The 16574-nt window shown below is 27.3% G+C and overlaps 1 protein-coding gene across 1 annotated transcript in view; it reads right to left on the bottom strand.

The window, feature by feature from the left end:
* LOC126743754 (insulin-like growth factor-binding protein complex acid labile subunit) overlaps positions 1-16574 on the bottom strand; it is a 93881-nt gene that overhangs the window by 46321 nt on the left and 30986 nt on the right. Inside the window, exon 3 of the mRNA XM_050450971.1 lies at positions 9027-9395. Within this exon, the coding sequence (XP_050306928.1) occupies positions 9027-9395 (369 nt within the window). The remainder of the gene's footprint in view (positions 1-9026; positions 9396-16574) is intronic.

The raw sequence follows: 16574 nt of genomic DNA, 5'->3' as shown, positions 1-16574 counted from the left end.
AAGCATGTTTTTACACATTAAATAACTTCATCAAATAGACATTAAAAACGAACGAAACGGCACGTAAATCGGTCAAATGTCTCTTTTTTTACCCCTCGTGTAACACGTTTTATCTCATTAAAATTTATAGAAGTTTTATCACGTTTAAATAGCTATTTTTAGAGTTCCATTAGGGTTTCTATCATGACGCGTCCATTAGTTTTTAACATAATAATTAAAGTTTAACCATACCCATTTGTTATTTTCGTAAATTTGAAGTGGCGAATTTCTTGTCTGGCTGAAACTTCGGAGCGCGAGAGTCCCTAACCGCCTCTAAATCATTGCAAGTTCTCTAATAAAACATAGATTAAGGTCAGGGTATTTTAATGACACATTAGTTTATTTGCTTCGGCTTTGGAGGAGCTCTAAATTATTCCGTTAAAATGTGAAAGGGTAAAGAGAATAATTGGCTATAAAAATATTAGGCCGTTGTGTCGTTTATTAAAAAATATTTTTATTTGCCTATTTTTCAATAAAAGTTAAACGTATTTGAATATTTAATAAAAATGTGTTTTTAGTATATTTTACCTTGGTTTTTTCAATTTTAAAAAAGATCCACCGTTATATTTCACCTCTCTTTTTTATAATATTGCCTAAAAGATTTTTTTTTCTTATTTTACATAAATACATTGAAAAACAACATATAACTGCCATTTTTTATATGACTTCTGACTAAAATGGAGATACAGGTACAGAAATTGAACATTTCCACCTTTTGCAATAGCGCATCTGCCAAAGAGAACAAAATTCTTTATTTATGATCTCACAAACAAAATTCATTTTTGTTGAGGTTCAGACAACCCAAAAGCATCTTATTTTATTAGATTTATATACAAGCCATTTAGAATATAAAAAAAAGTAAAAATAAGATTTAAAGTACTTAAGAACAAGGTGTTGTGTGATTTTAGTTTTCTTGTTACACTTGTTCCAGTCTTTTAGTATTTGGGTGCATATTGACCAGTCTATTAGAATAAATAGCCACTTAAGCACCCTTCTGGACTCCCTCTACACTAATTAAAATTCATAAAATGATCTTCGTTTTTTGTTGGAGATCCAGCACTATCCTAAATCTGTGTATGAAAAAAGCAAAACACTTTAAGGGTCGTTTACTCGCAAGAAGTAATCTCTCTATGTTTAGGCAGTTATTGAGCAGGTATAATTGGAACAGCTTTGATAATTGATCTGAGATCCTTTTATTCTGAGTTACAACAATGATTTGAAAGTACTTTACTAATTATAGATACGAGTATTAGGCCTAGAAAAAAACAAGCCTTGGTTGACAGAAATATATGGTGCCTCTATGAAACCTTTTTTTTATTCAGAATTATTTTTTTTATTCTACTTTTATAAATATGGCTGCATTTATCAAAGTACTATTAAAATTGCCAAATATTCGCATAAATTTGACATCTAATTGTCAAAATGACATGTAGAAATATGTTAAAAATTTTAGAGGGTCTAAAACTTCCCAATCATTGCAATCAAATTTAAAAGCCAATGATTTTGAAATAAATGCCCATTACTGTTCAATTGGCAATAAACTTACAAGCAATCTTACATAAGTTTCATTGAATCCACTTCATTAACTTAATGGTAAGGTCATTGCTGGGAGCTTTTACTTTCAACCCATTACTTCAGAAAAACTTATAAGTGTTATTCAAGCGATGAAAAATAAGAACTCATCTGATTGGGATGAGATATCTACTTTGTTTATATTTTGCTCCAAGTTTCATTTTTACTTTTGTTGTATCTAAATTGATTTCAAAATTGGTTCTGTTTGCTAAAGTACCATGTTTGCCAATGTCTAAAATTCGTATTGATGTTTCTCCATATTTTTGATGCATAACTTAAATGGATCCAGTCTCATTATAAATTCATTATATGTAGTTAAACTTTTGGTATCTCAGACACTATTTTTATAGTCTAATATAAACCGTGTTAACCTTATTTATTGTACATTTCAAACGTTATTTTCATGTTGTTGGTTAGTATATGTTTTTTCCTTTTATATAAAAGGTATTTAAAATATCCATAAAACTTTTTAAAAAGTTGATGCGATCTAGTCCCACCAACTTTTAAACAGAAAATTGCTCGTTTTGAACTTTTATTGGAGTATAAGAGTATAAAGGTTTTGAAGAAACTTACTGACATAATATTAACTTTCAGAGAAAAATGACTTATTTAGGCTGTAACTTCTGAAGTAATTCTAAACTTATATTATTTAAAAAATAGTTCCTAAAACTATTTTCTAAATAATATAAAAAAATAGTATTTTTACAAAAAAAAATAATTTCTTCAACACAAAGTTTATCAAAGACATAATGTCTAAAGACACTTAGGTCTAAGGATTCAAGATTTATAATACGGATAATTAAAATCAAAATTTTAAATATTTTAATAAATGTTCGCCTTTAACATACATTATTTATTCTTTATTTTATTTTAAAACTTGTTAATTTTTTCATTTTTGGTGCGTAACTTTAATGGATAAGATACTAATTTATTTCTTTTTCATTTAATAGTGTCTTTGAAATATCAGAAATCATTAAATACTTTATTTTTATTAAATGACACTTATTAATAACTCTTATTATGGTCCGTCCACATTTAGTTTGTGAACGTCCAAATAGTGTAAATTTTTTCTTTTTATAATATTTCTTTGTTTTTCTCTCCAAATTAAAACTACCATTTCATTTAATTTAATTTTGTCCTTTTATTATAACCAATTTAATTAATATTTTTATATTAAGTCTTAACAACAACAAATCTGCGCGTGTACCATAGCCTTTAAATTTCTAAATTCCTTTAGTTTCTGCTGAACGGAGACCAGAAAGAAGACGACTTACTTGTTAGCACTTTTTTATCGCGCATTGATTCCAGTGTCGTAATCTATACGTTTATTTCCGCAACTGTTATCTTAACCTTACCGCGTCACAGATCGTGCTTTACTTATCAACACCGCAACCACTCTTAGTGATTCAACCCGAATTAGAAGACCGAATAAGTCCAGAGCAGGTCTGCTGAAGCTGGATAGACACATTAAGGTAAGGATCTCTAAAGGCTGGTTTTTCGACCTTTCCACATTTACTTTTAATCACACAAATACAGTCCACTTTAAATCTCTCACTCAATTGTCTAAATCCACCTTGTGCTTAACTAAAAAGATAAGTAACAACTTTACAAAAGAGAAACAAAAGAAAAAGTTGTTTTTTTCTTACTAGAACAAGCCATATTATATTACTAAACTACTTGAAAATTTTCACATATATTTTAATATACACATTTAAATATAAAAATAGTAGTAGTAATCCAAGTCATATAGTGTATAAAGAATATCACAAAATATTTAATGTATGTTTTTTCATAATCTTTTTACTATAAAAGTTAAATTTTAATTTAGCTTTATCTTATACCTTTTGTGTTAGCTATGCTTTCTTTTACTTTCAAAGCATAACCTAAATGAGCACTATTTCCATTTCTTTATAATAAAGAAGACTGTTCTGTTTATGGTATATCACTCTAATTAATATATTAATTATATAATATTTTTTATGTTTTATTCATTTAATTGTTTAAATTAGAATACACATTATTTATTTAATTTCAAAGGGTTATTATGTAATTAATCAATTTATTTATTTATAATCATCTTGTTATCTTTTAATAATAGAATTAAATGCTGTTAATTACGATTGTTTATAAAATATATTTAAACGTAATTTATTAAAGCTTCCCACATATATTTTTTGTTTTGTTGCAGTATGTTAAAGTCTTCGCAGTTAAATAATTTTCTAATGGTAATTTAAGAGAGGCATTTTTATTATACTGAAACTTGTTTATTATTTAATTTTTTCCAGTAGCATTTTAATGAGCTACCAAGTAGTAATATTTGTTTTTTTAATATAGTATACTAGCTTTTTATATAATTTGAATAGTCTTCTGAAAGACCTAATTAAATTTACATAAACTGGAATAGAGATTTATATATTTCAATGAAATCAAAATACGTTTATTTAATAGGAGGATTGTTTGCATCACCTAATATTGATAAATTATCATTATTTATTATGCGGTTGTTCGCTTAAGGGCATATCTCATAAATAAACCTACACAAATTATGATATATTAAAGTCTCACAGAAAATTTAAATGAATAAATTATATATAAAAAATATAAATTGTGCAATCTGTATGAAAATATAAGGATCCTAATGAAAATGGCCCTCATTAAAAAGTTGAAGAACTTCACTAAAAATAAAAATTTCGTTGAAAACTATATTGGACTTTTTGCAGTTTTCTGGAGATTAATTAAATTATATAAGTTTACTTAGGTTAAAAAATTAACGCCTGTATATTAGTATCTAAAAAGTGTTGTTTTTTTGAGTAAAAGAGTATATTATCAAGTTTAATAAGACTGGGAATATTATTGACTTTCTAATTTTCATAAACCAGTGGCATAATACAATTGGAAAATTTTGGACTAGTGCTTGAGTTCTATTAAAAAGTCAGGAAAAAATTATGTTTGGTCTATTAAACAGTGCAACGTCCCAAGCTTAGTAGCCTTATTTAAAAACAAAAGTTGCAAAAACTGTTGAAATAAGTAACTTAATACAAATTTATATAGAGGTTAATAACAGTATCACTATAATATGAATAAGGAGCTAAAAAGCTTTAACAGATGAGATATAGAGCAAATTTGGAGAAAAAATTTACAAATTACTTTCTTCAGCGACATAACTTTACAGGACTAGTGGATTTATTTACACACAAATAGATCATGGTTGTAATTTAGTAAAAATATTATGAAGGCAGATATTTCATATTTAGGTAAACGGCAACGTGACTAATATGAGACTCAACAGGATACTCATATTCAAATTTGAGAAGCTTTTACAGAATTATGAGATGGGAGCGATAGTGAAACCAGTTAAGATGCATGCTACCTGGCCATCATAACTATAATATTTAAATATACAGTAGAATTCCTAATATTTTTACGTAATTTTATACGTAATATTTTAATTAAATTTATAGGGGTAAATTCTCAATATCTACCCAATGATAACGAGTAAAACAGTTTTGGTACATAACAGTAACTGAATAAAAAAATGGTGTATATATTTTCTTTGGTAAAATTTCGCAAAATAAAATGATTGAAACCAAACAATAAAGCAAAAAAAGATAAAACAAAAAAAGGCCAAGAAAAAAACAGGATAAGTAGATCAAAATAAAGAGAAGGATAAAAAGGTAATTTCAAAACCTTAAGAATAAAAATTTAGAGGATAGTTAAAATATTGCATAAAATAATTCTTTAATAATTAATTCTAATATAATATGTAATATTAGATGTTCTTGGATGTCATTGCTATGCCTTAAGGTTACTTATCAATTTAATTAAATTATCCAATTTATATTTTATTTATTTTCTATATTTATTCATAATCTGGCAAGTAGAATGTACCCGAAGACGTGTATAAGATAAAACAAAAAATTAGAAAATTAAATTTAAAAAAATATTTAAAATTGAACAAGCAGTGGAGGCATTCCTTTGAAAAATATCTAGGTAAAGTACCAAGTACAGGAGGCAAATTAACTTAATTATTGCTTTTTAAAATGCTGCTTAACAATTGAAAAATATTCCGAAAATTTCCAGAAATCCATTTTAGTTAAAAAAATTAAAATTCTCACTTTTGTCAAGTTTATAGGTTTAGTTTTACAGGTTTTAAGTTTAACAGGTTACTGAAAACTAAAGAAAGAACACTGGAAAACCCAACGAAATACCAAATGAACAAAGCATTACAACTTACTGGTCATTGCTATGGAGCCAGAGCGGAAAATACAATCATAATGCAAAGTGGTTGAAAAAAAAGAAGATGAGAATACAGATGTTAGGGAAACAGAGCAACCAGAACTAACTAAGAAAGTAGCTTATGAGATTATCAGAAACACTCATAGCTGGAAAAGTCCTGGTAGTGTCCGTGTGCATAACTTCTTAGAAACTACTAGCTCTCAAAATAAACTATGGCAATGTTTCCAGAGAATTTTCTTAAAAAACCTGAGAATGAGTCCTTTATTACAAAGGGTAACATCTATTTTTTACCAAAAGGAAAACACCCTTAAGGTACAGGCCTATCACTTGCCTACAGGCTATTAACAAGATTGCATCGTGCTTTGCAAAGCTGGTAAACAACTACATTAAGGATATATAATAAGTGAAGAGCAACGAGGAGGTGAAAAAGGAAGCAAAGTGAGTAAGAAGTAACTTGTCAATCATTGAGTTCACTTTACTTAAAGAGATCAAGAAGAAGCAAAGGAGACATGCGACTGGCTTGATGTTACTAAGACTACCAGAAGGCGTATGATAGGTTGACTTAAGTTCTTTAAGTATACAAAATACAGCCTAAGCTGACCTCATTAAAAGTATTTTACAATGACATTAGATGATGTTTGTTCTAGATAAGCAAGATAAAAAAGGAAATTGTTTACTTGGAGACGTACAATGAGTGAATGATGGAAGGCATATAGAGAAAACGGTAAAAGACATATGCCAGTATCATGTAATCTATTATCAAAATAAGACAAGGGAAATGGACAAAATAAAATAAAGGAAAACCTCACAAAAAAGTTTCTCATAAGAGTCAAAAGTCTTGCATACTTTTTTGAAGTAATATCGTAGACCGACACGGATCTCTACAACATCATGAGAAAGTCTAGAACTGAGATAAAATCGCAGACACTACCCTAGGTCAAGCACAATGAAGGAGGCAGACGATAGGTATAGTAAGGTGTTTAGAATTTACTTCTACCAGATAGAGGTATCACCACTTCATCGAAGTGTATGCCTGGCAGATAAGAGATTCACGCTACTCAGCTTAGCAAGTGACAATGTAGCAGTGAGACAAAGAAATGAAAACATATGCAGCAAGGAAGAGAAAGATCGGGAATGTCAAGGACAGTCACTGCATGGGAGACATTCTTATTACCTCGACTAACTTTTTGCCGATAAAATTGCATCGAACGCGTGATTGAGTAGAGAAAAGCTAGTTCCTGAAAGAGAAGGATTTGCTATAGTGATTTAAGTCCAGGTAATAAACACAAGGAACTACTTAAATGATATTATGAAAGACCACATGACAGAAGATGATAGGTGTGTAAAGTGCACCTTTTACATTTAAATAAAATAGATAAAATTATGACACTAGTTTTTAATATTTCGTTACGCCTTTGACAGAATTCCTTCAATTAATTGAATACTTTTATTGCAACTTGCAGTCGTATAATTTGAGGTGCAACAAATGTAGCAATAAAAAAATTTAATTGTTTTACTTATTGGTTTTAAACAACGAAAGTTACATAATTTTTTTTTTTATTTTCACTTTTTTTCAGTTTTTTTCAGTTTTTTCCGGCAATACTAAAGTTTTCTTAATGAAATTTTACCAAATATCGAAAAACGCAACTTAACCAATATTTTCTGAATATTGTCTTTATCTTTACGATTTTCAAGACTTTCAATCTCAAAGAAATACGTATAGAGCTTATGCTAATTTTTGCTTGTTCTGCTACATGAAAAGATATAATTATTTTTATAGATTAAAATAAATTTTAGATTTTTTAAATTAGATTTAATTATTTTAATATTTTTTAAGTTTCTTTTTACTTATCTGATTAATATTATTACTGATTAATATATTCTGATAATGTTGCCAACTAACAAATAAGTTAAAAAAAAAAATTTTGCAGGCTTATTAAAAAACAAGTAAAAAAGTGGGAATCCTAGTCATTTAAGTTATGCCTATAAATGGTTTTATATATATTTTCTATTAATTTCCTAAAGTTTAAATAAAGTAGAATTATTTTTTGTTCATTTACTACAGGAATATTTTTGCTCTAAGTATTACAAACAAATAATGAAAACCGCTTAAAAGAAGGTAAAATGGATATATTTTTATATTTTTCAATTATTTGTAATTTGAGGTAAGTAAAATTAAAAAACAAACATATTCTTTACTTTTTTTTACAATTGCCTGGAATAAAAATTAAGAAATTTATAACTGCCTGAAACAATTATTTGTTTTTCAATGTTAAAAAGTGGAAAAATGGGCATCGTATTCATTTATGTCTCAAATCACAAATCAGTTTACCAATAAAAAAATTTAATTATTTTACTTAATGGTTTTAAACAAGTAATTTTATGTAAAATTATTTTTTTTTTTATTTTTACTTTTTTCAGTTTTTTTGCGGAAATACTAAAGTTTTCTTAATGGAATTTTACCAAATATCGAAAAACGCAACTTAACCAATATTTTATGAATGTTGGCTTTATCTTTACGATTTCCATAACTTTCAATCTCAAAGAAATACGTATAGAGTTTATGCTAATTTTTGAAATCCTGTAGCATAAAAGTTAAGATTTAAGGCATTTTTATTTCTAAAATTACTTAAGAGTTAAACTGTAAAATTAACTGCTACTACCTTTGAATCCAAAATAAAATAAATATAACCCCAATATATTAATAATTTATTTTCTGCTATTAAAATGCAAATTCTTCATTCAGTCCTAATAAGATTTAAACCAAAATTAATGGATTGTTAATTTGGATATTTAGCAATATCCCAATTGAAAAGTCGATTCATAAATGCTCTATTAACTTCCAAAAAACTTTTAAAAATATTATCGTGAACTCAAGTAACTCGATCCAAAAGGCCGTAGATATTTTGATCCAGAAACACAGTAACGTTCAGCGTTTTGGCAACTGGATCTGCCCTAAATCATCGGGTTCTATGGAGGGTCGATAATCAACGCGTTCCAATACGCTCTACTCCCCATCCGGAAATAAATTAGGTTGAAACTGAATATTTGAATTAATTTTACGTGAGGCTGCGCCCCGAGATAATAGAATTACACAATGCAAGAGATATTACGATATTTATTAGGCAATATTAATAAATTAAAACCTACAAGAATATTTAATTAATAAAGTTACTTACTGGAATATCCTTAAATGCCTCCGGATCTAACTCCTCAAACTGATTATCCCCGATCCGTAACACGTGCAACTTCACTAACTTTAAAAACGTTCTCGGTTGAAGCACTTTTAACTTATTCTTTTGCAAACTTAACACTTTTAACTCGGTCAGGTGTTTGAACACCGCACTCGGTAAAGCCACTATCCGATTATCGTCCAAATTTAGTTCCACTAGATTCACTAAGCCGCGGAAATTATGGTCCAGGATGGCGCTGATGTTATTGGAGCTTAAATTGAGGACCTTTAAAGTGGGAAGGCCCCAAAAGGCGTGCATCGTTATTTGGTTGATGTTCGATTGAGTCAGGTGAAGCTCTTCTAGTTGATTGAAGTGCTACATGAAAAGATAATGGTTATTTTTATAGATTAAAATAAATTTTATGTTTTCTAAATTAAATTTAGTTATTATCCCTTAACTGATTAATATTTGTTGCCAACTAACAAAAAAGTTGAAATTTCATACTTGTATAAAACTGTACTACTAAGTGTTATAATGATAATGCTTTTAATGCCGATTAAAAGTTATATTAAGGTTTATTAAAAAAAAAAGTAAAAAAGTGGGAATCCTAGTCATTTAAGTTATGCCTATAAGTGGTTTTAGTTATATTCTATATTAATTTCCTAAAGTTTAAACAAAATAGATTTTTTTTTCCTCTAGGTATTATAAACAAATAATAAAAACCGCTTAAAAAGTATTTGTAATTTAAGAAAAGTAAATTTAAAAAAAAATATACTTTTAATTTTTTTCACAACTGCCTGGAATAAAAATTAAGAAATTCAACTGAAGAAAAACAATTATTAATTATTTATGAAAAAAAGTAGAAAAATGGACCTTGAATTCACTTATGTTTTAAATTACAAATCAGTTTACCAAATTATTTTATTATTTACCAAAGCTATTTGGTTTATTCTAGCATTTATTTAACTAAAAAGATGCTAAGAAAACTCAGTTTTGTGATTTAAGTATCACAGAAAAGTTTCCAACGATAGTACCAAAAATTACAGTAACAAAATTATTTTTGTACCAAGTAGTTTTTTGAATATATAAAAAAATATGAAGGAAGGCATAGTTTTTCATATTTTTTCTCTTACATTTGAAATTCCTGGAATAATTTAAAAAATACTTTAGCTATATGCCTACTCAAGTACAATCAATAAATAATAATAAAATTAAAGGTCAACAAATATCCTGCCAAAATCTAGGCGCGTTTAAGTAAAATGTACCTCTTGAATATATTTTTCTAAGCCTAATTTTTTGATTTGTTTTACTGATTTTTTTTTATTCTGCTCATTCCTTTTCCTTTGATTTTAAGCCAGTGAAAAAAATTATGAAATAATAAAAAAATCTTGCTTGCTATTTTTTTGATCTTTAAGCATGAAATATAACAAGACCTTTAAAGTTTAAAATATGTTACTAGCAATATATGTTAAATTTTAGTATATGTACAAGGTGCTCATAATTTTTTTCCCCTTATATTTTTTTATTGCTAATTAGGTTGATATAAGCATTACTTAGATTATTAAGGCCCTGTTTTTTATTAATGCTACTAAGGTGTTTTTCAAATTTAATCATTTCACTTAAGAGTCTTTTTTATAATTTTGCTATCCAGATAGAATTTCGTTTTTTTTTCGGAATTGCGGTTTTTGAATTACTGTTAATAAGTACATGAGGTTTTGAACTTTTCCTATGTTTACAAATTTTATTTACAATTTAATTTTGAAAAAAACCGGTTGGTAGTGTTTTTACTCTTCAAAGAAATATTAATATTATTCTCAGCAAATTCTCTTAAAATTTTTTCAATACCTATAAACTAAGGTCAAGAGAAATATTTCACATCCTGGTTATTCTTATATATTATATATGTTGGTGGAATATCGCACAAGGGCTAAAAACAATTTTTTTTTTAATATTTTTATTTATTTATAAAAATCTTAGTTGCTTTTTTCTTATTCACTATTTTTTAATTTGGATTTGTTCTAAGAGTTAGTTTAAAATAGCATTGTATAATTAAAAGCAAATATATAAGTCACACTACTATTAAAAATTGTAATTATGACTTTGTATAATGCATTTAAGTATTATGTTTAATAACTTCTAAAAAGCAAAACAGGAGCTCGTATTAAATTTCATAAAAAGCTGTGAAGAATTATTTAATTATTTTTACATAATAATTAGGGAAATAAAATAAAACCTAATTTTTTTTTTTAAATCAAATGAGGCGCCCAATTCCAAAACTCTTTAGATCCGTGCTAACCAATTTTACAGGAGAAGAGAAAAACTTCGGATTTTTTGTAAGAACAAATTTTTGTGGTTTAAAATAAAAATACACATTTATGACAACTGTTTATTTAAATATTTGTTACTAAGTAGTAAATTTTTGTTTAAAAGAAGTAGTTATGGACAAAAATAATCGGGATATAACAAGTTTTGCTACCGCACCATGGAACTAAAAAGTTTTGTTTTAGTATCTGTAGGATTTAAGGAGTTTTAAATAAGTAAAAGTTTATAATTTAAAAAAAAAATATTTTTTTTTTAATGAAACTTTAAATTAAATTCTTAGTCCATCGTCTTCTTCCATGGGTTCCATTCCTTCTTCTTCTTCTTCAACTTCTATATCATGAAGTGATTCAATGGCGTTGTCATTTACTTTTTTATAAAATGTTAAATCGACCTCTTCAATGTTTCTCCACTCTAAACTAAAATGTTTTTTTTTAATAAAGCATCCACATCCTTAAGCTTGGCTGGTTTTACTGCACATTTCTTAGGAAAAGGCTCTAAATTTAAGGTAGCCAAGGTTTTTCCTTTTTTCAGAACGGACTTGTATATCCCGAAATCGCTTTTGTAATTTACTTCCCCCTTTACGAACACTGCTTGAGTTCCTTTTGATTTCCATTTCTTTAAAATTAAAATTCTTTTACATGGAGCAAACTTAAAATGCCACTGCCCAGGTGACTTTATAACCGATTTTATAGCTTTTTTCCAGTTAAAAATTTGACAATCTTTTTCGATATTAAGCACAGTTGAAAACTCGGAAAAAAATTTCCTATATTCATCAGGATGAACTATAACTTCCTTTTTTTAACTCTTTTTTCAATTCGTTCGAAAACACAATCCGCCGGTAAAAAAAGAGTGACCAACCACAGGAAATGTCACAATAATTTCATTCACTGTAGAGTTAGAGTAATACAGCCAATACATTAGCATACCCATCATTCTTACGTTCTTGTTCTGGCCAAGACACCCATCGCAAAAAAGTTTAATTGAGGTAACATCAGTCAAGTCTACCAGAGAAAGTTTATGATTAACTAGTGAAGATATTTCATTTGAGCCCTTAGCGCACACATTCTCGGTCCAAGTGTATGAAGTGATACTTTCCTTAGTCTGTTTGTCAATGGAATTTCCTTCACATACTGTGAAATTGTATAGATAGAGCTGCCTGGAATAGTAAGCTCATTCCCGGAAATAGTCATATTTTACAGCCAATCTGCTGTTTTCATCACAGTATATTTTCCACAACTGCCTTATGGATAGATCACTTGGCATATACTGTCGTTGAGATTTATTCCTAGTATAGTGAGACTGAACACATTTTAACTTTAAAATAAATGGTTTTACATTTTCTATTCTTTCGGCATATTTTGTACTTATCCTATCCCCTCCTCTATTTCCTTTGGGTGGTATAGTGTCAATCAAATAATTTTTAGCTATATTTTGCACCCGAAATCTTGAAATGTCCAAGATAGATAAAAAGGCTTTACTGCAAATCTCGAAAGTACCATCTTTAGTTTTAATAAAATATTTTAACGAAACGGAATTATTTCGAGTTCCTTTTATAGGACGGCGCCTTTTTGGAACATTTGGTTCTGTATGTTTAAGAATAAAGTTATCTTGTGCAATTTTCACTACGAAAAACTATAAAGTATTTTCATAGAATTTTTTATGAAATCTTCGAATATCTTGCATAGACAAGTTTTCACAGGCAAAAGTACTTTTTTTATGATGACATTTGGAGTATCTAAGTAGAGTTTTAGGCTTATACCTGCAATAAAAAAAATATTTTAAGTACCTACCTACCTAACTATTAAAAATTTATTTAAAATATTACCTTTGAACTTTATCTTTTGCTTTCTTCCAGTTTGATGGATTTCGCAATTTCTTTCGGCCTTTACCAGGTGTAGCAAGACAAAATGAGTCTTCCATATCACAATGTGTATATGACTCTTTATATTAACAAATTTTTAACAAAAACAGCACAAATTAACTTTCAAGTACTGCACAAACAAAATCAACGTACCTATTTATACCGCAGTCAAAACAAAACTAAACCATAAAAATATTATTTGTGGAACACATGCCTGTAAGATCTCGCGGAAGAAAACAGTTTTGATTCCGCGTATTATTACTGTGGTATAAGTGTTAATGGAAGAAAAGAGATTTCAAAACGTTGCAGACCAATGAATTAAAACACTTTTGAAACATTATTTACATAGGATTAAAAAAGTTTTGCTACCTTTACTACTTTTTCGAAGGCAACTTCTTTGGGATTTATCAAGTTTTGTGGTCAAATAAATTTGACATCTTATGTCAAACGTCTTAAAGAAGACAGCGCCACACATATGTCATTTTTGAATACTTTATTTTAAAAAATATCTGATGAATTTGAAAACGGGCATCCTATAATATTAGGTGTTGTACCTAAAATACATTTCTTTTAAATGTTAAAATAGCCTTATATTGTCGTAAAATTTTTAGTATTTATTAACTACTTAACTGATTTTTTTTACAATAAAAAAACGCAGAAATCTAAAATAAAATAACAGAACATTAAATTTGAATAATTTGTGATTTTTTAAAAATACCTACTTGTGTATTTTTCAAAAATCACTTGTCTGGCTTCTAACTACTTAGTTAGAAGTATTCACTTAAATTATGCATCTAAAACACAATATAAAAAACCAAATTTAGTTTATTATTATAATGTTAATTTTTACTGCATAATAATTATTGAATTTTTTAGGTCTGAAATACATACAATTTTGTAAGAATGCCGTTTTGTTCCTTCTGAAAACCCTTAATATTACGTGAAAATATAAAACTTTATCTGCAATAGAACTAAAGTTAAATGCATTTTACTGTTACATGTTTCTATGTTATGATAATATGCATGCATCTAGTATTCTTTTTAAATATAATATATTATACTTGATTTTACACAGGCATCAAAGAATATTTGCTCAGGGGTAATCGGTTTTTATTCAAATAGAATGATTACCAATTAATTATGAATAATTTTTAAAGCTACAGAAAAATATTGACCTGATTTTTTTTAATTACAATACTTTATTTTGGAAGGAATCCAAAGAAATAAGAAAAATAAAATCTACTAAGCTTTTTTTAGTTTGAGCTAGAGACAAAGATTGTCATTTAAAATTGATCACTCTATCTATACTGAAATAATATTAAAAGTTGAAATTTAATAAATATTAATAGTAAATTTAAAATTTATTTTAAATTTTATTTTTATTTTGGCACTGCAAAAAAAAGTGAAATAAGTTTGCACCTTTTTCTAATGAAACATTAATTAATAAATTTTATCTATAGGACATAAGTAATATATTTAATTAACTTATGCCTTTAAAACACAAATATTTTAAATTCTAAAAAAGCTTCTGTCTCGAATTATGTGTTTTTTTACAAAAAAACTTCTTGGGATATTAATATTTTTAACTTGCCTTTATATAATAAATAGAGTGATTGAAGCAATTAAAGATCCAACATTTTTTGTTTTAAAATAAAATTTTCCTAATTATAATTTTATAATATATACACAAAAATCATAAACTTGAAATTTTTTAATGAAACGTTTAATTCCAAGATGTATCAGTAATATTATACTGAGCTATGAACTAATGTGAAAATATTCAAGAATATAGTTTTAGTAAAATACAATAGCATATAAACTGATCGCCAACTTCTTTTCAATTATCTTATTAATACTCTTCTGGTATTTGATAGAAGTTCTATAAAACCTTAAACGCATATTAATTGTGGTCTATTTAAGAGTAATGCCAATATAGGACGCTGATTTTAGGTTACTTTTAATAATAATATATTTTGAAGATTTTATATTATTTTTCTATCTGAACAGAAAATATATTCCGAAATATTTTAATAATATTCAGATAGCACTTTTAACTTTAAACTTTCTTAAGCATTAAATTTATTATATTACATTTACCTTAAATAAATAACTTATATATTTAAAATCAAATTTAGAAAATAAAAAAGTAGACATTTTGTAGCATCGATTTCGCAACCTCTGACTAACTAGACCAATTTTGACTTTTTATCATTAGTTTATTTAGTTTCATATGGAGTAAAGATGTAACCTCACAACTCCTCAACCTTTTATTTGATTTAGTTTTTCTCTAGCTTGTTTCAGTTATTTTGCTTTTAAAAGCATTAAAAATGATGAACAGCAATATATTCCGTTTACGTATATATTCAATTTGATGGATATTCATTTAAAAAAATTCTTTTGCTAAAAGAAGAATGAAACGTAACATTTCAGAAATAAATGTTTTCACATAATTAAATTAAATTGGATTGCGGAAGTATTCGTAGATAAATAATATACCTCTACTATGAAATGATAACTGACGAATAACAAATATAAATTTATTTTAAATTGTTACTTTTATATACATTATGGAGGAGTCCTAAAAATCCAAAATTTATAACTAAATTAATAAGAATGTGAAAACTTTCTTCGATGTACCTCTCGTAGAAAAATCGTTAAATATTCAATAATTACAAAATGTTCAGACAAAATGTGAGACACTATTCTGCAATATCCTAAGCGCTTCATAAATGTACAAATGAATATAAAATATTAATCACTTTTTTGCTAAATTGTTTACCAACTAAAATTATCTTTTTAATTAAACTATATTCTCTTGAAAGTATTCTCATAAAAAATTCCATTTTCGGTGTACTTTATACTGTCTAAAATAAACATTGGAAACAAGGTACTTTTTATTTTCATCGCCTAAAAGAATAATCTTCTCTGTATCAAATTACTTTCTCATTACAAAACTCGTTTCATCCACCTAAACAAAAGACAGTGAGTAGACTAGAGCGGCAACAAAAAATCGACAGTTCCTAAAGAGAAAATAAAATACCTGTTCCTGGTAACAAGTCTGAAAGCTGTTCGTTTTGCCGCAAGATTCTCATTAGTTTAAAATTGTAAAATAATGGCAGTCTGCTTAGTGGGGATTTTTAGATAAAAAACGTATATTCTTAAAAATATTTGCTTTCTGCACAACTTTCCAACCTGTCAAAAACTTTACTAAGCAACATAGAAAATGTATGTAATAGAATCTGTCCATTAGTAACTCTATAGTTTGAGGGAAACTAGCTTCGTTTAACCGTGCTAACTTCCCATAAACAACTTTGTTTCCTCTCTTACAACGCCTCACAAATTAGTTTACTTAATCTTTGCGTGCATTTGTG

Source organism: Anthonomus grandis, chromosome 13, assembly GCF_022605725.1.
Source record: "Anthonomus grandis grandis chromosome 13, icAntGran1.3, whole genome shotgun sequence".
NCBI classification, from domain to species: Eukaryota; Metazoa; Arthropoda; class Insecta; order Coleoptera; family Curculionidae; genus Anthonomus; species Anthonomus grandis.
This window is presented reverse-complemented; position numbering and strand designations above follow the sequence as displayed.